This window comes from Scyliorhinus torazame, chromosome 25, assembly GCF_047496885.1.
Source record: "Scyliorhinus torazame isolate Kashiwa2021f chromosome 25, sScyTor2.1, whole genome shotgun sequence".
NCBI classification, from domain to species: Eukaryota; Metazoa; Chordata; class Chondrichthyes; order Carcharhiniformes; family Scyliorhinidae; genus Scyliorhinus; species Scyliorhinus torazame.
Window position 1 is genome coordinate 22149136 of NC_092731.1, and position 21597 is coordinate 22170732.

At 55.4% G+C, this 21597-nt stretch overlaps 1 protein-coding gene across 1 annotated transcript in view; it reads right to left on the reverse strand.

The window, feature by feature from the left end:
• LOC140402404 (mitogen-activated protein kinase kinase kinase kinase 5-like) overlaps positions 1 to 21597 on the reverse strand; it is a 211746-nt gene that overhangs the window by 74063 nt on the left and 116086 nt on the right. The window contains exons 8-10 of the mRNA XM_072490159.1: positions 19949 to 20021; positions 18861 to 18992; positions 3388 to 3450 (exon numbers count right to left, since the gene is read on the reverse strand). Of these exons, the coding sequence (XP_072346260.1) occupies positions 3388 to 3450; positions 18861 to 18992; positions 19949 to 20021 (268 nt within the window). The remainder of the gene's footprint in view (positions 1 to 3387; positions 3451 to 18860; positions 18993 to 19948; positions 20022 to 21597) is intronic.

A 21597-nucleotide genomic window follows, 5' to 3' on the forward strand; every position in this document is an offset into this window, starting at 1 on the left:
TTATTCACCTCCACTATTCCTTATGTCAGCAAGTTCCAAATTCCCTCCACTCTCTGGGTAAAGAAGATTCTCCTGAATTCTCTGTTGGATTTATGAGTGACTATCTTGTATATTTACACTGCCTAGTTTGTTCTGTCTCACTACATCTGATGTGTGTGTGTACTCTATCAAAACCTCTTGTAATTTTAAAGATCTCATCTCACTTATAGAAATTCTCAACGTACAATCAAATGTTACACTCCTCTCTCTCACTCTGATTCCTCCTGTTATGGTCCCCATCTCTACTCCGTCAAGGCCAAAGAGCACAGATTAGAGCATATCTGGGGCACATTCACATCAGATATGGCTTTAACACAACAGGCAATATCAGGAGTCACTCTACCCATTGCCAAAGCCACCCACTATAGTAGGATCATTCTGGAATGCAAAGATAACACCAACTTCTTTTCTCTACTACTAACCATATCCTTAAGACACATCTCCCCGCCCCCGCTTCAGTTACCCCACCCCTCCCCAATAAAAAGTGAACTTGTGAGCCCCAAGACTGAAGCCATCTGCAACTACATCTGCCATAACCCTCCTGTCCCTTGTGTTAATTATCTTGTCCATGTGACACACCTTCTGCTACCTGGATCCCATTCCCACTAAACTGCTGACCAACCAACTTCCTTGCCATTTTAACACAAGACCCTGGGCGGGATTCTCTCAACCCGGGGCTGGGCCGGAGAATCCCCGCGACCGGCGTGAATCGCGCCACGCCGCCCCGATGCCGGCACGCGATTCTCCGCAGAGTGGCGAATGGCCACCATTGGCGCCGGCGTGATTGGTGCACCGCCGGTCGGGTCCGCCCCACCCGGCCGGCCCACCAATTCTCGGCCCGGGATGGGCCGGGTGGCTGTCGTAAAAACGCCGAGTTCCGCCGCCGCCGTCCACACCTGCTCTCAGCCGGCGGGAACTCGGTGTGGAAGGGTCTGGGGGCGGTCTGTGGGGGGGGGGTCCGATCCTGGGGGGGGGGGCCTCTGATGTGGCCTGGCCCACCAACGGGGCCCACCGATCGGCGGGCCGGCCTCTCTGGCTGGGGGCCTCCTTTCTTCCGAGCCAGCCCCTGTAGTCCTGCGCCATGTTGCGTCGGGGCCGGCGCGTTGAAGGCAGCCACTGCGTATGCACGCGTTGGCACCGGTGCCACTGCGCATGCACGGATCCTGCGGCGCCCAGTTCATGCCGGGATCAGCAGCTGGAATTACTAGAATTAAACTGGCCTACATCTACATTACTGTAACTAATATTTGAACTAACTATTTTATATCACATTCGTCATTCCCTCCTTTTATCATTTCATGATAACCTATCTGTCCAACCCGTAGCTATGGCCCCTTATCTAAGAAGATTCGTTGCTGCATTTGCAATTCCTGTTGCAGCACTCCGTCATCCGCTGCCCCCTCGTGGATCCTAACAGCCAAGATTCTAGGGGCGTCTATCCATTCCACTGCACCCTGCATTTTACCCATGACGCATTTAAGGATGGCCAGGCCCACAAGGATGCAGCCGTGTGCTCGGGCGGTGGCTCGGAACGCTGACAATGAACCACCATTTGGGGAGTACCCCAAAGCGGTGAAACAGAAAATAACCTGGACACCGCTGCGGGGTTCGGGTAGCAGACAACCCGTCCCTGGCCATACAAACGGTGGTAACTCTGGTAGAAGAGAAACAGCATCTCATCTTCCGGTTCGGCAAGCTACAGCCTTCCGGTCTCAACATCGAATTCAACAACTTCATATGATTAGCTCTACCCCACCTCGACCCATTTGTTTTCATTCCATTTCATTTTAACTGTCTTTTACCTTTTATTTCTTCCTTGTCTTTCTTCATAGATATTTCCCCCCACTACTCTTTCCCCCTATCGTATCCCCCCTTTCCTTACCTTTTCACCCCTTTGCTTCCCCCTTCTCCCCCTTTTTCTCATTTTACCTCTCATCCACCCATGTCCCCCCCCCCTCTCCCCACATCTACATCTGTCACAGTTCACCCTCTGATGTTAGTTTCTCTGCTGTTTGACCTTTCACACCTTTTGTTCTCTCTGGGGACTGCCATTAGCACTCTGTTCCCTTGGTTTCTGTGGCTATGACTCATCTTTCATTCCCTCACCCCACAGTATAAATATTTCCCACTTTCTCTGCCTTTTAGCTTTGACAAAGGGTCATCTGGACTCGAAACGTCGGCTCTTTTCTCTCCCTACAGATGCTGCCAAACCTGCTGAGATTTTCCAGCATTTTCTCTTTTGGTTTCAGATTCCAGCGTCCGCAGTAATTTGCTTTTAACCAACTCCATTTCCTGCTGGCCATGCTGGCTAGAATTTTAAATGGTTCCCACCTTCGGTAGTTCTCTTTCAAAACAGCCATCATTTCTTATCCTTGCAAGGCACTGCCTCTATATCCAACCTCCCTTTCCTTTCCAAAGGCCTTAAGCTTGTGGCCACCTTTTTTTAAATTCCCCATTTGCATTTCTCCGATCAGCTTTCCGCCCTGATCTCCTCAGTGAAATAATCCTATTCAGAGTTTAAGTTCCTCTATTTCGCAACACTATCTATCATGTCCATCCGTTGTCTTCTTTCATCCGCTGTTTAAAATCCGCAACCCCCCCCACCCCACCCCACCCTCACAGTTGGTGAGTTTTAGCTCAAACTACAAGGTCAAGCTACAAATTTAAAGTTCTGCACAAACTCTCCATCACTGACCCTGATTAAAATCAATTTTGCATCCGTTCAAATCACCCCTCTCAGCTCTAAAATCTCCTCCAGCCCTGTACCTCTCAGAGAAACCTGTGCCCATTCTATTCTGCCCTTTGCCCATCCCCAATTTTCATTGCCTCACCACTGGCAGACGTGCCATTTTATGCCTCGGCCTGAGCTCTGGAATTCTCTCTTTATAGCTCACTGCCTTCCTCTCTTCGTTCAAGACACTCTTCAAAATCTAGCTGTTCGACAGAATTAAAAGGAGTCTTGCGCATTCTCCCCGTGTCTGCATGGATTTCGCCCCCACAACCCAAAGATGGGTTAGGTGGATTGGCCATGCTTAACTGCCCCTTAATCGGAAAAAAAATAATTGGGTACTCTAAATTTTAAAAAAAAGTTTTAAAAAAGAATTAAAAGGAGTTCCTTATTCTCTGAAGAGGGCATTCTCTGAATATTTTGTGCACTAGACTAAGTTTGGTACATGTGTGCCAGCCAATTTGTTTAGAGCTCAATTAAACTATATTGAGAAAGAGCACAAAGCAGAACAGGGAGAAAGCTGGGAGCCATAGATAAAATACAAAAAAATTCACAGAAATAAACTTTCCAGTTGCTCAATATTAAAGTTTTCTGATTCCAAGATCTGGAGTTTAACTCACCATTTCCCTTTATCCTTTAACTTGGGCGGCTGGTAACTACTTTTGGACATTAGAAAGAGCACCCTGGATAAAACAGAGAGAATGTTAGTCCCCATTGTCATAATATACACCAGTATATCATGGTGCAGACACACACTGATGGACACACAGTGGGACCAATCAACATACACAACACCGCAGCCAATCACCAGTGAGAGCACACGCGCTATAAAGACAGGGGGCATCAGAGTTCCCGCTCATTCGAGTAGCAGCTAGCTAGGAGCACAGAGCTCACAGCCTGCAACACAGCCATTCACCATGTGCTGAGTGCATCAACTGGTTAGGACAAGGCAAAGGTCTTTAGTTAAAGCTAGTATCGTATTTACCCACAGTTCAAGTATGTTTAAATAGTTAACCTTTTAATAAAATAGTGTTGCACTACTTCAAAGTGTTGGTGACCTGTATGTGATCCAGAACACCCAACACATCACCCATTGCCTCAGAGACAGAGAGAGAGAGAGAGAGAGCAGCACAGAAAGAAAAATAGAGACAAAGACATACAGAGAGACAGATGTACAGAGGAAAAGACAGTCAGAGGTGGAGGGTACAGCAGCAATATATACAGACAGAGAGAACAAAATGGAATAAGACAGAGGTTGTGGTCAACTGGCCTCGTCGTGAACGACTCACGTCGCAACGAGACCATTAAATCTTGCGAGAGGACTCTCTCCAGATTTACGATGCTCGTTAAGCCTCGTGAGATCTAATAGGATGTTGCAAGGCATCGCCGATCGGGTCTCGCCTTCATTAGGTGTGATCCGGATTTGCATATTCAAGTGAGTAGTTAGTCTCATTTGAATGTGCTTGTGCCGGAGTTACCCAAAGTGCTCGGTTACCCGGATGGTTGGGCTCTGGACAGGGCGTCATCCTGGCATTCCCAATGCCACCAGGGCACCTTCGCAGTGTCACCCTGGCAGTGCCAGCCCAGGGTGTGGGGAATTCATGTGGGGGTGCTAGAGGATCCCCTAATTGGTAAGCTGGGGCATTGGGGGTTCCGGAGGTCACGGCGGGGCCGAAAGATCGGGCCGTGATCTCTTCCTGCACTGCCCAGCTCAGCTCGTCAGTGCAGGAAATGAGTCTAAGTGGGGCCTCGGCGGGGGCCCAGAAAAGAAGCAGAGTCCCGTTTGTAATGATGTGTGTAGAAAAGGGTTAACAAGAGAGATTACATGTAACTCAACACTAGATGGCATTACTAAGTGATCATATACAAGGCTGCATTTCTAGGCATGCTGGGAGAAGCTGATGGAGATTTCATTGTAGGATAGCATGAGGTTGAGTGTAGTTTATATATTAGAGAGATTATTAATTACTGTATCCCAGATTCAGTACGATTTTGTTATCTGTTACTCAGTAAAGTGTGCGAACCTAATCAGGTTAAGTAGTGTAAAATAAATTAGTTTTGATTTAAACTTCTGAGTTTTATATTCTTTGTCAACACCACATATCTGGCTATCTTGGAGAACAAGACAAGGAATATAACACCGTTTAATAGCGGGGGCGTTCTTGGCGCTCCAAGCACCAGGAAATACCTGCTAAACGTGGCCAAAACTGAACTCTGTTTTTTTTCCATTAAATCGCGCCCAGAGAGAGAGACACAGACAGACAGAGAAACAGATGATTTGTCCACACCTAACTGGATGGTGTGTGCGTGTCGGAGTGTGTAGATTACCCGTGCACGACCTGTTTGCTACACTTGCTACATTTTGGATTTCTGAATGGCCGTGCACATCTCAGAGGCAACATTGAGGCCAACCACTCCACGTGGTGGCGTGTTCGACGATGCTCTCTGGGTAAAGACGTCTCCGGAATTTTTTATTGTGTTAATCATGACCATTTAGTTTTAGACTCCCCTACAAGTGGAAAAGATCTACGTCTCATCGTTTTAGAGACCTCTAAACTGGGACACCCCTGTAAGCTTTTCCTATTCCGGAGTAAAGAGCTTCAACTTGTTCAATCTTTTCCGATAGATACAGGTCGGGGCTTTCCGCCTGTTCATTCCAGCAGGATATTCCGGCCCTGCCCACGGTGCACCCCCACCGTGGGCTTCCTGGCGGCGAGGGGTGTATTCAACGGGAAACCCGCGAACAACGGACGAACCAGAAGTGCTCGCCACTGGACAATAGGAGGTGGCCTCCGCCACCACGAAACATGGAGAATTGTGCCCGATAATCTCCCACTTCTGGTATCGTGCTTGTGAATCTGACTGAAGTTCACAAACAGGTTGAGTATTAGGAATTAATGACTGATATATTTTACAACCAACCCAAAGTCCGATGAGATTATTAAGAAGTACTGGCGCTGACTGTGATGTTAATGGGAGTATTTATCACCGATTGTCTCCATTTATAGGAACACTTCCTCCTGCAATAACCAAGGCTTGACCTATAGTATAATGATAATAATCTTTATTGTCACAAGTAGGCTTACATTAACACTGCAATGAAATGACTGTGAAAAGCCCTTAGTCGACACATTCAGACGCCTGTTCAGGTACGCAGAGGGAGAATTCAGAATGTCCAATTTACCCAGCAGCACGTCTTTCGGGACTTGTGGGAGGAAACCCACGCAGACACGGGGAGCACGTGTAGACTCCGCACAGACAGTGACCCAAGCCGGGAATCGAACCTGGGACTCTGGCGCTGTGAAGCCATAGTGCTGCCACTATGCTACCGTGCTGCCCAACTGTGACATGTAGCACCCTTAACATCTGAGTGAAAAAGTTGTGGGTTCAGGGTGCAACTTCGAACTTGAACGCAAGTTCCAAGCTGACTGTAATAACCTGCACGGGACACACGGGGCTGGATCGATTGTTTCCCCTGTGTGGCTCGACGAGTATGAGCTCCCCCGCTAACTACGGGGTTGATAACCATGTTGAATAAAAGATCGGCCAGATCGGAACTGATCGACAGGGGCCCCGTGAAGCTCAACCGGGCCCCTTTGTAAATAGTATGTTCTTATAAATAAACGTCATCTTTTGTTTATTTGAGATGCTATCGGAGGCCCTTGTCTATTGTCATGGATGGCTGTCAAAAATCCCTGGATACATTTTTGAAGAGAAAGACCAATATTTATCACACAACTACCATTACTTGGAGTAGAAATTAGTCTCAGATAGTCTCAGCCTATTGTATACAGTGATTAATACTCTAGGTGGGGTTTTCCCATCCTTGCCACAGGGATCTTACAATCTCGGCGAGGAGGATAACCCCCCCGCCGCCTGGCACACCATGCAAATGGCCATTGACTTTGATGGGACCAGGAAATCCCACCAGTAGCCAAAGGCAAGCTGCCTCTGCTGCGGGATAAAACCCCACCGGATGGATCGGAAAATCCTGCCCTGTAGTGGAATTAAATGTAGCCGATTCCATTTTGCGCCATCGCCCGAGATGAATTTCTACCCCATTAACTGGTCCTGATCACATCACGAGATTGCGCATTGGCGGGCTGCCAACATTTCGAGAATCAATGAATTGGGCTGCGAACCGCTTGGGACAGCCCGAGGCCACGAGAACCTCGGTGTCACCGAAAGTTCTTTCTTGTAACAGGAGCAATTGGCGCACAAGGGGTTTATTTCCTGGCTTCAGTTAGAAGAAATTCAAAACATCTCATTGTGAAACAGCCACCCACTTCCTGGGCAACCCACGGTTTCAGGGTGCTTGGTGAACCCCAGAGAGCGTGGGCAGGCCTCGGCTGCAGGTGCAGAAACGTTACTTCTGCCAGGCTGGTTAAAGGGCAGTGCTGGTCGGGGGCGAGGTTTCTGAAACAGCCACCGTCTCCTGGGATCAGAGGGTTACACGATGAGCAGAGGTTGAAGGGAGGATGCACTGATAATCTCTGGCTTTAGAAGAATGAGAGGTGACCTCACTGGAATGTCTTAAATTCTTGGAGGACTTGGCAGAGTCTTTTCCCTGCTGGTGAGACTAGAACTAGGGGCCTCTCAGGATAAGGAGATCGCCATTTTGTACTGGGGTGAAAAGAAATGTCTTCACCCAGAAGGTTGTGAATTTTGGAATTCTCTATCCCAGAGACTTGTGACTGCTCAGTCATTGAGTATATTCCAGACAGAGATTTATAGGTATCTTGGCCGTGCAGGGAATCAAAGAATATGTGAAAAGATAAAAGCAAAATATCCAAAACAATTTTTGTCCCTCTCTCTCTCCCTCCCCCACCAGGCCATCTGTCAGTTGTTCTTTAGTTTTGCTTTCACTGAGCACTGACCTTTATGCTCCCATTGACACATTTTGCTATCTTAACTACCAGCACCTTCTCCTACCGTTAACGCTTCCTCTGTCTCGTGACCTACACATCTTTGCAGCAATCTCTCCTAGCTCCCACCATCCACTGACCTTGTACTCAGCTCAAGCTTCTCCACCCCCGCTTAGACAGTGTATAAATCATTACGCTTCTCCCTCTCTTTAGAACATAGAACATTACAGCGCAGTACAGGCCCTTCGGCCCTCGATGTTGCGCCGACCTGTGAAACCACTCTAAAGCCCATCTACACTATTCCATTATCATCCATATTTCTATCTAATGGCCATTTAAATGCCCTTAATGTTGGCGAGTCCACTACTGTTGCAGGCAGGGCATTCCACGCCCTTACTACTCTCTGAGTAAAGAACCTACCCCTGACATCTGTCCTATATCTATCTCCACTCAATTTAAAGCTATGTCCCCTCTTGCTAGCCATCACCAACCCAGGAAAAAGGCTCTCACTGTCCACCCTATCTAATCCTCTAATCATCTTGTATGCCTCAATTAAGTCACCTCTTAACCTTCTTCTCTCTCACAAAAACAGCCTCAAGTCCCTCAGCCTTTCCTCATAAGATCTTCCCTCCATACCAGGCAACATACTGGTAAATCTCCTCTGCACCCTTTCCAATGCTTCCACATCCTTCCTATAATGCGGCGGCCAGAAGTGCACGCAATACTCCAAATGCGGCCGCACCAGAGTTTTGTACAGCTGCAACATGACCTCATGGCTCCGAAACTCAATCCCTCTACCAATAAAAGCTAACACACCATATGCCTTCTTAACAATCCTATCAACCTGGGTGGCAACTTTCAGGGATCTATGTACATGGACACCGAGATCTCTCTGCTCATCCACATTACCAAGAATCTTACCATAAGCCCAGTACTCTGTATTCCTGTTACTCCTTCCGAAATGAATCACCTCACACTTTTCTGCATTAAACTCCATTTGCCACCTCTCAGCCCAGCTCTGCAGCTTATCTATGTCCCTCTGTAACCTACAACATCCTTCCGCACTGTCCACAACTCCACCGACTTTAGTGTCATCCGCAAATTTACTCACCCATCCTTCTACGCCCTCCTCCAGGTCATTGATAAAAATGACAAACAGCAGTGGCCCCAAAACAGATCCTTGTGGTACACCACTAGTAACTGAACTCCAGGCTGAACATTTCCCATCACCACCACCCTCTGTCTTCTTTCAGCTAGCCAATTTCTGATCCAAACCGCTAAATCACCCTCAATCCCATGCCTCTGTATTTTCTGCAATAGCCTACCGTGGGGAACCTTATCAAACACTTTACTGAAATCCATATACACCACATCAACTGCTTTACCCTCGTCCATCTGTTTGGTCACCTTCTCAAAGAACTCAATAAGGTTTGTGAGGCACAACCTACCCTTCACAAAACCGTGTTGACTATCCCTAATCAAATTATTCCTTTCCAGATGATTATACATCTTATCTCTTTTAATCCTTTCCAAGACTTTGCCCACAACAGAAGTAAGGCTCACTGGTCTAAAGTTACCGGGGTTGTCTCTACTCCCCTTCTTGAACAAGGGGACAACATTTGCTATCCTCCAGTCTTCTGGCACTATTCCTGTAGACAATGACGCCATAAAGATCAAAGCCAAAGGCTCAGCAATCTCCTCCCTAGCTTCCCAGAGAATTCTAGGATAAATCCCATCCGGCCCAGGGGACTTAACTATTTTCACACTTTCCACTTTCCTTTAGCTCTGAAACAGACTTGAAACATTGACTCTATTTTCGCACTCCACAGATGCTGTCAGACCTCAGAGTCATAGAAGTTTACAACATGAAAACAGACCCTTCGGCCCAACTTGTCCATACCACCCAGTTTTTAACCACTAAGCTCATCCCAATTGCCCTAATTTGGCCAGTAACCCTCTATACCCAGCTTTCCCATATAACTGTCTCAATACTTTCTGAAAGACAACATTGCACCCGCCTCTACTACTGCCTCTGGCAGCTCGTTCCAGACACTCACCACCCTCTGTGTGAAAACAATTGCCCCTCTGGACACTGTTGTGTCTCTCCACTCTCACCTTAAACCTATGCCCTCTAGTTTTAGAGTCCCTCTACCTTTGGGAAAAGATGTTGACTATTTACCTGATCTATGCCCCTCATTGGGCGGGATTGTCCAATGGCGAGTCAGAGTGTCCGCGCCGTCGTGAACGACCGTCGCGTTTCACGGCGGCGCGAACAGGCCGGCGGCGGCATCGATTCAGGCACCGAAAAGGGGCCAGCAGCAGGGCCGCGCGAGAAACGCCGTGGGCGTGGCGCCAGAGCGGCGCCATCATCGCGCGACGCCTGGATGGTGCGGCGCCGCGTCATTCTATGTGCGCGGTCCGCGCACAGGCCCCGACACAGAGAGATGGCTGCGCCCCGCTGTGCTGCTCCCAGGTCCCGGGACAATGACCTGGAGACACTGCTGGACGCAGTGGAAGAGCGGACGATCCTGTGCCCAAGACGTGGCCACCGGCACCCGGCCAGCACAGTTAGGCGCAACTGACGTGATGTGGGCATCGCCGTTAGCGCTGTGGGGCACACCCCACGCTCGGGGGAGCAGTGCCGCAAGAAGCTGAACGACCTCATGAGGGCAGCCAGGGTAAGTACCCCGAGAGTTCCCCCAGGCCCCCCCCCCCCACCTCCCTCCCCCCCCCCCTCCCCCCACCACATGTCGCGCCCCCCCCGCCCACGCAGGAGGGGGGGCACCACGTTCCACCCGATCCACATGGGCACCACACCCGTCTTGCGAGCCGCCATGGCGTGGTGCCCAGTGCCCCCCAGTCATAATGTTGCCAACATCTGCGCGTCTTGCTGCCGACCGCCTAACTCTGATGCTTTCCCCACCCCCCGCACAGGATAAGACAGCCCACAACCATCATGAGCGTGCAAGAACCGAAGGAGGCTCACCTGTTCTGCACCCTCTCCCCGCCCATGTGCAGAGGACTGTGGACCTCGCTGGGGGAGCCGCCACCGGGGAGGTAGCACAGTGGCAGGATGCGCAGCCGCAAGTGAGACTCCCCTGCCTGGCTACACCCCCTCAGCCCCTCACCTCCCCCTCCCCCCCTCACACTGCCCCTCCACACCCTAACCCCCGTCACACTGCCCCCTCGATCCCCTAACCCCCCTCACATTGCCCCCTCCATCCCCTAACCCCCCTCACACTCCCCCCTCACACTGCCCCCTCCATCCCCTAACCCCCCTCACATTGCCCCCTCCATCCCCTAAGCCCCCTCACACTCCCCCCTCACACTGCCCCCTCCACACCCTAACCCCCCTCTCACACTCCCCCCTCACACTGCCCCCTCCATCCCTTAACCCCCCTCACACTCCCCCCTCACACTGCTCCCTCCACCCCCTAACCCCCTCACACTCCCCCCCTCACACTGCCCCCTCCACCACCTAACCCCCTCACACGCCCCACTCACATTGCCCCCTCCACCCCCTAACCCCCTCACACTCCCCCCTCACACTGCCCCCTCCACCCCCTAACCCCCTCACACTCCCCCCTCACACTGCCCCCTCCACCCCCTAACCCCCTCACACTGCCCCCTCCACCCCCTAACCCCCCTCTCACACTCCCCCTCCACCCCCTAACCCCCTTCTCACACTTCCCCCTCACACTGCCCCCTCCACCCCCTAACCCCCCTCTCACACTCACCCCTCACACTGCCCACTCCACACCCTAACCCCCTCTCACACTCTCCCCTCCACCTCCTAACCGCCCTCACACTCACCCCTCACACTGCCCCCTCCATCCCCTAACCCCCTCACACTCCCCCCTAACACTGCCCCCTCCACCCCCTAACCCCCTCACACTCCCCCCTCACACTGCCCCCTCCACACCCTAACCCCCCTCTCACACTCCCCCCTCCACCCCTAACCCCCCTCTCACACTCCCCCCTCCACCCCCTAACCCCCCTCACACTCCCCCCTCCATCCCCTAACCCCCCTCACACTCCCCCCTAACACTGCCCCCTCCACCCCCTAACCCCCTCACACTCCCCCCTCACACTGCCCCCTCCACACCCTAACCCCCCTCTCACACTCCCCCCTCCACCCCCTAACCCCCCTCTCACACTCCCCCCTCCACCCCCTAACCCCCCTCTCACACTCCCCCCTCCACACCCTAACCCCCCTCTCACACTCCCCCCTCCACCCCCTAACCCCCCTCACACTCCCCCCTCACACTGCCCCCTGCATCCCCGAACCCCCCTCACATTCCCCCTAACACTGCCCCCTCCACCCCCTAACCCACTCACACTCCCCCCTCACACTGCCCCCTCCACACCCTAACCCCCCTCTCACACTGCCCCTCCACCCATTAACCCCCCTCTCACACTCCCCCCTCACACTGCCCCCTGCATCCCCTAACCCCCTCACACTCCCCCCTCACACTGCCCCCTCCACACCCTAACCCCCTCACACTCCACCCCCTCACACTCCCCCCCTCCACCCCCTAACCCCCCTCTCACACTCCCCCCCACACTGCCCCCTACATCCCCTAACCCCCCTCACACTCCCCCCTCACACTGCCCCCTCCATCCCCTAACCCCCCTCTCACACTCCCCCCTCACACTGCCCCCTCTATCCCCTAACCCCCCTCTCACACTCCCCCCCTCACACTGCCCCCTCCATCCCCTAACCCCCCTCACACTCCCCCCCCTAACACTACCCCCTCCACCCCCTAACCCCCCTCACACTCCACTCCCTCACACTGCCCCCTCCACCCCCTAACCCCCCTCACACTCCTCACAACCCCCCTCACACTGCCCCCTCAACCCCCTACCCCCTCACACTGACCCCTCACATTGCCCCCTCCACCCCTAACCCCCCTCACACTCCACCCCCTCACACAGCCCCCTCCACCCCCTCACACTCCACCCCCCTCACACTGCCCCCTCCACCCCCCTCCCCCTCACACTCCCCCCCTCACACTGCCCCTCCACCCCAACCCCCCTCACACTCCACCCCCTGACACTGCCCCCTCCACCCCCTACCCCCTCACACTCCACCCCCTCACACTGCCTCCTCCACCCCTCACCCCCCTCACACTCCCCCCTCACACTGCCCCCTCCACACCCTAACCCCCCTCTCACACTCCCCCCTCCACCCCCTAACCCCCTCACACTCCCCCCCTCACACTGCCACCTCCATCCCCTAACCCCCCTCACACTGCCCCTCCACCCCCTAACCCCCTCTCACACTCCCCCCTCACATTGCCCCCTCCATCCCTAACCCCCCTCACACTCCCCCCTCCACACTGCCCCCTCCACACCCTAACCCCCTCACACTCCACCCCCTCCACCCCCTCACACTCCCTCCCTCCCACGCCCTAACCCCCCTCTCACACTCCCCCCCACACTGCCCCCTCCATCCCCTAACCCCCCTCACACTCCCCCCTCACACTGCCCCCTCCATCCCCTAACCCCCCTCTCACACTCCCCCCTCACACTGCCCCCTCCACCCCCTAACCTCCCCTCACACTCTACCCCCTCACACTGCCACATCCACCCCTAACCTCCCCTCACACTCCCCCCTCACACTGCCCCCTCCACCCCCTACCCCCCTCACACTGACCCCTCACATTGCCCCCTCCACCCCCTAACCCCCGTCACACTCCACCCCCTCACACAGCCCCCTCCACCCCCTCACTCCACCCCCCCTCACACTGCCCCCCTCCACTCCAACCCACCCTCACACTCCCACCGCCTGACACTGCCCCCTCCACCCCCTACCCCCCTCACACTCCACCCCCTCACACTGCCCCCCTCCACCCCCTACCCCCTCACACTCCACCCCCTCACACTGCCCCCTCCACCCCTAACCCCCCTCACGCTGCCCCCTCTACCCCCTAACCCCTCACACACGTCCACCAGCCCTCCCACCCCCTCACCCCCTACCCCCTCACACTCCCCACCTGCCCCCTCCACCCCCCTCCTCCGCACACTCTCCCCCCTCACACTGCCACCTCCACCCCCTAAACCCCCTCACACTCACACTGCCCCTCCCCCTCCACCCCCCTACCTCCCCTCACACTCCCGCCCCTCACACTCCCCCTCCACTCCCCTACACCTCCCTCACACCTCTACCCCCCTCACACTGCCACCTCCACCCCCCTAACAGCCCCTCACACTGCACCCCCCCTCACACCTGCCTCCCCTCCACCCCCCTCACACCTCCCCCCCCCTCACACTGTCCCCTCCACCCCCTAACCCCTCCCCTCACACTCTACCCCCCCTCACACTGCCACATCCACCCCCTAACCTCCCCCTCACACTCTACCCCCCTCACACTGCCACATCCACCCTAACCTCCCCTCACACTGCCCCCGCCACCCCCCAACCTCCCCTCACACTCCCCCCCTCACACTGTCCCCCTCCACCCCCTAACCTCCCCTCACACTCTACCCCCTCACACTGCCACATCCACCCCCTAACCTCCCCTCACACTGCCCTCTCCACCCCCTAGCGCCCCTCACACTGCCCCCCTCCACCCCTAACCCCCCTCACACTGCCCTCTCCACCCCCTAACGCCCCTCACACTGCCCCCTCCACCCCTAACCCCCCCTCACACTGCCCTCCCTCACACTGCCCCTCCACCCCCTAGTCTCAGATGGCCATGGCCGAGTCTCAGCAGGGCATCGCTGAGAGCCTCGGCGGGCAGCCTTGCGCTTGTGCTAGTTCACGTCGCACAAGCCCAGAGGGAGGTTGCACAGTCCCTGACAGGGATGGCGCACTCCCTGAGCTCAATCGCTGCGAACGTTCAGACCCTGGTCGATGCCGCAGCGGGCCTCCAGGGCTGGCAGCGCCAGCTGTAGGGTGGTGCCACGGCGCCTGTCTCCGCGTGCACCACCGTCCCATAGTGAGGCCCAGGGGACACCGGGCTCCCCGAGGGAGGAGGAGGTTCTTGTGCCCAACCCGGTGACTCCTGCAAGGGAGGTCCCGGAACACTCGGACTCCCACCGTTCCGTCCCCTGGTGCATCTGGTGGGCAATGGGCAGAACAGCGTGGCACGACGCCATCCAGCACCGCCCGCCTACCCCTGGCCCATCCAAGCTGGGCCGCCCCAGGAAACGCGCGCCGACGGGGAGCCAAGTCTCAGGGCAGGGGTCTCAGCAGTCCGCCTCCACTCCTGCCGTACCGTCTGGGGAAACACCAAGGCGTAGTGGTAGGGTCTGTAAGGCAAAGAAGTTTGACGGGTAGTAAGTTGGCACGGGTGCAGGGCACAGCTTAGTTTTAGGGGCTAGGGCACTTGTATGTGAATGTCACGATTAAAGTCACTGTTACACCAAACCTAGATGCCTCTGTGCTATGTCCGGTGCCTGAGGGGTCGTGAAGGGGACCAAGTGGCGCTGGGGTCGAAGTTCGGTACAACGATGAGGCCGGGTGTGTGTTCCCCCCCCCCCCCCCCTGCCAAGCCCCCGTCGTCCTCAGAACACCGACGCCAGCTACGCCACATGGCAATGCGGTGGATAGTCCGTGACTCATACAGGGACCACCAGGTGGAGGGTGTAGCTGTGGCCATGAGTCAGACATTGTCTAACAGTCCAGAGCTCACGGCTCATCACAGAGCGTGTTGTCATCATTCAACACGGCACTGATCACACCCGCTGACACAAGCAATTGTGTGAGACCATCCTGTTGTGCCGCAGGTGTAAGGTGCTGTGAAAGTGGTGGTGTGGGCGGTAGGGTTGTCGGGTGGTGCGGGACGTGGGGAGGGTGCTGGGCGCGGCGTTTGGGCGGAACGGTGGTGCACGTGCCTTGCTCAGCGATGCCCTCCCCCTAGTTGGTGAAAGGTGCGGCGATCAACGCCTCGCGTGCTCGCTCTCCTAGCCGTTGTCGTCGTGCAGCCTCCCGGCCATATCCAGCCCCCATGTCGCGTCTGTGGCCCCCCCCACCCACCTCGCCCACTCCATCCTCCTCCTCCTCCTAATGTGCAGAGGCGTAGGCCTCATCGGGCTCCCCCTGTGCCTCCTCCTCCAGGACATCGCCCCTCTGCTGGGCTACGTTGTGCAGGACGCAGCAGACAACAACTATGCGGCCGACCCTCTCTGAATGGTAGTGGAGGGCCCCTCCAGAGCGGTCCAGGCACCTGAAGCGCATCTTCAAGAGGCCAAAGCACCTCTCGACAACACCCCTGGTTGCTGCATGGGCCTCATTGTAGCGGGGTCTCCGCGTTGGTCTGTGGCCTCCATATAGGCGTCTTCAGCCATGACCGCAACAGGTAACCCCTGTCGCCCAGCAACCAGCCCCTCAGCCGGGGGGGGTGTCCCTCGAACATGGCAGGGATGAAGGATTGCGCCAGTATAAAGGCATCATGCATACTGCGGGGTGGGTGCACACGTGCATGATCTTCATGCGGTGGTCGCAGACCACCTGAATGTTCACGGAGTAAAGTCCCATTTCTGTTCATGAACACGTCCCTGTTCTCCGATGGTGGACGCATGGCGACGTGCACCCCATCAGTCACCCCCCTGGACCATTGGTATCCTGGCCACGGAGGCGAATCCCGCTGCTCGGGCATCCTGGTGTGCGCGGTCCTCTGGAAACTGGATGTACCGGTCGGCGTTGTCATACATGCCGTCGGTGACTGCTCGGATGCACCGGTGCACTGATGCCTGCGAAATACTGGACAGGTCCCCCGCTCGGCACCTGGAACGACCCCATCACGTAGAAGTTGAGGGTAACCGTCAGCTTGACGGCCACCGGGATAGCATGTCCTCCCCCCGTTCCACGTGGTGCCAGGTGTGCCATGAGCTGGCACATATGTGCAACATCTCCCTACTCATCCGAGTCTCCTCCTGCATGCCCTGTCCGGCAGGACCTCGAAGGACATGTGGTGACGATACACTCAAGACCTCATGGGGCGCCTCCAGTGCCTTGGCACCACCACCTGCTCCTCCTCCTCCCCCTGCGCCCCATCAAGTTTGGTATCCTCGTCCTGTGCATCCCCATCGATGTAGTGGTCACCGTCTCCCTCCGCCTCCTCCTGCACCTGTCGGGCGGGCGGGCCTGCAGCCTGAGCGGGTGGCACGGGGGCCAGTCCCCCTTCTGCAGCCGCCGCTGCTGCAGCTGCTCTGAGCCGCCTGCATTGACGCTGCCAAAGGGCCACCTGCAGGGAGCGGCTCCAGCCACGGCGGCAAAACATCGCTGGCTGGCGCCCAAACATTACGATCTGCAAGCGGGGGGGGGGGGGGGGGAAGATACAACATGATTAACGATGGAGCATTGACACCTCGACAGCCAGGTGCCATGGGATACATGTGCGGCCGCGTTGGCTGGTGTCGCTACAGACACGCAAGCACTCTGACCCCTGCCCACAGTAATCCGTCCACCGGCCAAAAGGCTTGCCGGTCCATCCTGATTGCGCCACCTGGGCTAGCACGCCCCTCACGGGGGCGGGATGTGTGGCGCCTTGACCCTTCCCAGAGATGGTCTCCGTCAGCTGGGTGTTGTGGCACCTGTGTGAGGAGGGTGGGTGGGCGCCCCCCAAGGTCAAGGCGTGTGGCCGCGCGGGATGGCGGCGCCAGTCACCTTTGCCCATCAGCATTTCCAACTCGCAGGCGTGGCTTTGCCACCGTCCTGCCATGGCAATCCGGCTGGCATGTCGCTCCCGCGGAAAATCCTCCCCCCCCACCCCTCCCCGGAACATGGAGGCCCCCTGCACCGAACCCCCCCTACCCCCCGAACATGGCTGCACCTTCCCCCCTCCCTCCTCCCCCCCCACCGAACATGGCTGCACCCTTCCCCCCCTCCCTCCTCCCCCTCTACCGCCCCCCCTCCCCCTCCTCCTCCCCCTCCTCCTCCACCTCCACCTCCCCCCTCCATCCCTTCCTCCCCCCTCCTCCGCCCCCTCCACCCTCCTCCTCCTCCCACACTCCTCCCCCCACCTCCACCTCCCCCCTCCTCCCCCTCCCCATCCCCCTCCTCCCCACCTCCTCCCCCCACCTCCACCTCCCCCCCTCCTCCCCCCTCCCCCCTTCCTCCGCCTCCTCCTCCCCCTCCTCCTCCCCCTCCACCTTCCCCCCTCCTCCTCCCCGCACCTCCTCCCCCTCCTCCTCCTCCCGCCTCCTCCTCCCACCTCCTCCCCCCTCCTCCACCTCCCCCTCCATCCCTTCCTCCCCCCTCCTCCACCTTCCCCCTCCTCCCCTCCTCCCCCTCCCCCTCCACATCCCCCTTCTCCTCCCTCCCCACCTCCTCCCCCCACCTCCACCTCCCCCCCTCCCCCCCCTTCCTCCGCCCTCCTCCTCCCCCTCCACCTTCCCCCGGCTCCTCCCCGCACCTCCTCCCCCCTCCTCCATCTCCCGCCTCCTCCTCCACACCCTCCTCCTTCCCCCTCCCCCTCCTCCTGCCCCCCTCCGAACATGGCTGCACCGTTCCCTCCCCCCCCTCCCCCCCCCCCACCCCCCCACCCCCGAGCATGGCGGCACCCTCCCCCCCCCCCCCCCCCCCTGCCCGCACCGGCCGTGGTCGCCACAACATGGTGCCTCCGAAAACGCCGGCCGCTCGTGCTGGCTGACAAATTTATTTTGCAGGAGTGAACCGCGACGGCGTGACCCCCGGCGCATCCGGGCCGCTGAATAGCGGGGGGCCTGGAGAATCGCCAGACTTAACACCTCGGGCGATTCTCCGGGCGGCGCGGCGCCGATCTCGATGACGCCGTTCCCGTCGGTTGGGAGAATGGCGGAACGATGTCGGACTGGCGTCGCGCGAAGATCCGGCGCGAATGGCGATTCTTCCAAATGGCGCGGCATGGGAGAATCCCGCCCACTATTTTATAGACCTCTATAAGATCACCCCTAAGCCTCCGGCGCTCCAGGGGGAAAAGTCCCAGTCGATTCAGCCTCTCCTTAGAACTCAAACCATCCAGTCCCGGTAGCATCCTTGTAAATCTTTTCTGCACTCTTTCTAGTTTAATAATATCCTTTCTAGAATAGGGTGACCAGAACTGTACACAGTATTCCAGGTGTGTCCTTAGTAATGTTTTTCCAGTATTTTCTGAAGATGTGGAAAGAGTTGGTGTAAAGTTCAACCATAATCCTATTCAATGGCGGAACCGGCGAAGGACGAAGAGAGCATAAGAAGTTAAAGACTGCGAGCCGGAGATGGCCCCAACATGCTTTGAGGGGACAATGGTGAGTGGTACCCACCTCAAAGGATGGACGTCAAACATTGGGGGCTGCAGTTCCGCTAGCTCAATGGCCGTGATGCCAACTGCCCAGATATCGCACAGCTCATTATAACCGCCTTTGAACTCCACAGCAGCAACTTCAGGAGCCATCCTGTAGAGGGATCCAAACGCAAACATGAGCATGAGAGACAGTTATCATGTTTAGTACATGTTCATCTACTGGAGTTAAATCCAGGCCAGATAGAGAGACGAAGGAACATAGAACATACAGTGCAGAAGGAGGCCATTCGGCCCATTGAGTCTGCACCGGCCCACTTAAGCCCTCACTTCCACCCTATCCCCAAAACCCAATAACCCCTCCTAACCTTTTTTGGACACTAAGGGCCAATTTATCACGGCCAATCCACCTAACCTTCACGTCTTTGGACTGTGGGAGGAAACCGGAGCACCCGGAGGAAACCCACGCAGACACAGGGAGAACGTGCAGACTCCACACAGGCAGTGACCCAAGCCGGGAATCGAACCTGGGACCCTGGTGCTGTGAAGCCATAGTGCTAGCCACGTGTGCTACCGTGCTGCCCAAAGAGCAGAGAGCAAAATAGAAGAGAGAATGGATAGACGGCTTTGGAAAATGGATGGATGGTGGTGGGGGGGGGGGGGGGGGGGGGGTTGCATGGTAACATAACAGATATGAGGAATGTGGAGTATTGGACATAGAACATAGAATTTATTATCGGGTGAAGCATTTGGGAATGAAAATGAGGGTGAAATATTATAAACAAACCATCGTAAACCACGTGCATTGTGAATATCGGGGATATTTGCGGAGGAGCCAGTGATACCCCCGCCCCCCCTCCCTCAAGGGTCAGTAGTGGAGGCGTGGGAATCCCTCTGCCCTTACAGAGGGCATCAGCAGAGGTCCATGCCGATGATGATTAGTCGGCTGCCATTTTGGTTTGGTTGAAGAACGAATAATTCGGTTTTGGAAAAGCCGCCAATCAAAATCAAAACAAAACTGCAGAAAAATAAATCCCGTCGGAGCACTCTCTCCCTGTGTGGAATTTCGTGCCTTGAGCAACCTTCCCAAAACGCGGAGTACAATCATACCAGTATGGTGTTCCGATGAAGGACATTCTTCGGGCAAAGGTGGCAGTAATTTGTGCTGAAATCCCAAAATCAGCTGGAAAACAGAGAGAAAGATTGAAGCACTCGGTGTAACACAGAAATCCCAACGTCATTCATTTCCACTCAGTTAGAAATGGTCATTTCATCCCCCTCGTTTATTCAGCAATAACCTCAGTATGGGTGCCCCTCACAAATCCAGTTCAGGCCTACCCTGGCCACACCCAGGTGGCTGGCTCTGCCCCTCACTCACCCAGTGTGGGCGAGCCACTCACTTAATCCTGGCCAGGTCTGCCTCACAAATCCAGGCTGGTTGTGCCCCTCCTGGCTGGGCCTGCCCCAGGCACACTCCAATCCCTCACATACCCCACATGATATCAAGAACTGGCACTAAGCACGAGGTGATGGCCCATGACAACATTCTGGCAATAATACTGAAGACTTGTGCTTGAACTACCCACGTCCCTGGACAATTTGTACCAGTACAACCAGCTACACATCTACCTGGCAACATGGAATATGTCCCGTCCACAAAGAGCAGGACAAGTCCAACCTGGCCAATCAGTCTTTCTCTCAATCATCAGCAAAGTGATGGAAGGTGGAGACGATAGTGTTGTCAAGCCAGCCATATAAATACCATGACTACAAGAGCAGGTCAGAGGCTGGGAATTCTGCAAAAAATTAATCACCTCTTCATCCTCAATGCCTGTCCACCATCTACAAGGCTGTCAGGATTGTGGTGGAATATTTGTTACTAGTTTGGGTGAGTGCAGCTCAAACAATACTCAAGAGGCTCGACACTATCCAGGACAAAGCAACCCCGCTTGATTAACACTCCATCGACAACCTTAAGCATTCACTGCCTCCACCACTGGAACAGTGGCAGCCGTGTGTACCATCTACAAGATGCACTGCAGCAACTCACCAAGGTTCCTTCAACAGAACCTTCCAAACTTGTGACTTCTACCGCCCAGAAAGACAAGGGCAGCAAGTGCCTCAGAACACCACCAACTGTGGTTCCCTTCCAAGCCACACACCACCCTAATTCAGAACTATATTGCTGTCACTTCACCATCGCTAGGGCCTCAGTTCCATGCCTGGTCTTCCCCTCACAGCCTGGCCAGCATCCTCACAACCAGAATCCTGGTACATCAAAGCCCCTCACAATAAGGTCACCCGCACCTCCCAGACAGGTGGGCCTTTCACCCACACATCTCTACTGGCCTACTCTAATCCAGGACAGGCCTACCCACACCTAGGCTAGGTTGTCACATACAAAACAGGCATTCCATCTCACACCCAGGGTTTTTATGATTCGGCTTTCATTTTGCGCCGAGGTCAGAAGTTCACATGGCCCTTCCTCTTGCACTGTGCCGTCTGCGTAGTATTCCCCACTTGCGCATAATCTTGAAAGCAAGGCAAACTTCTAACATTTGAGACTCTCGCTCTCCTCAATATCAGAATCTGGGTCCTGGGCTGATACTAATTTACCTGCAGTGAATTCTCTAAAAAACAAAACATCCTCCAGCTCCATGAAAAGACAAAACACTTTTAAAGAGTCACTTTTGTGAGGACAGGGAGAAATAAAATGATAAAATTGGATTCATGATGCGAACGACATCCCATCACTAAAG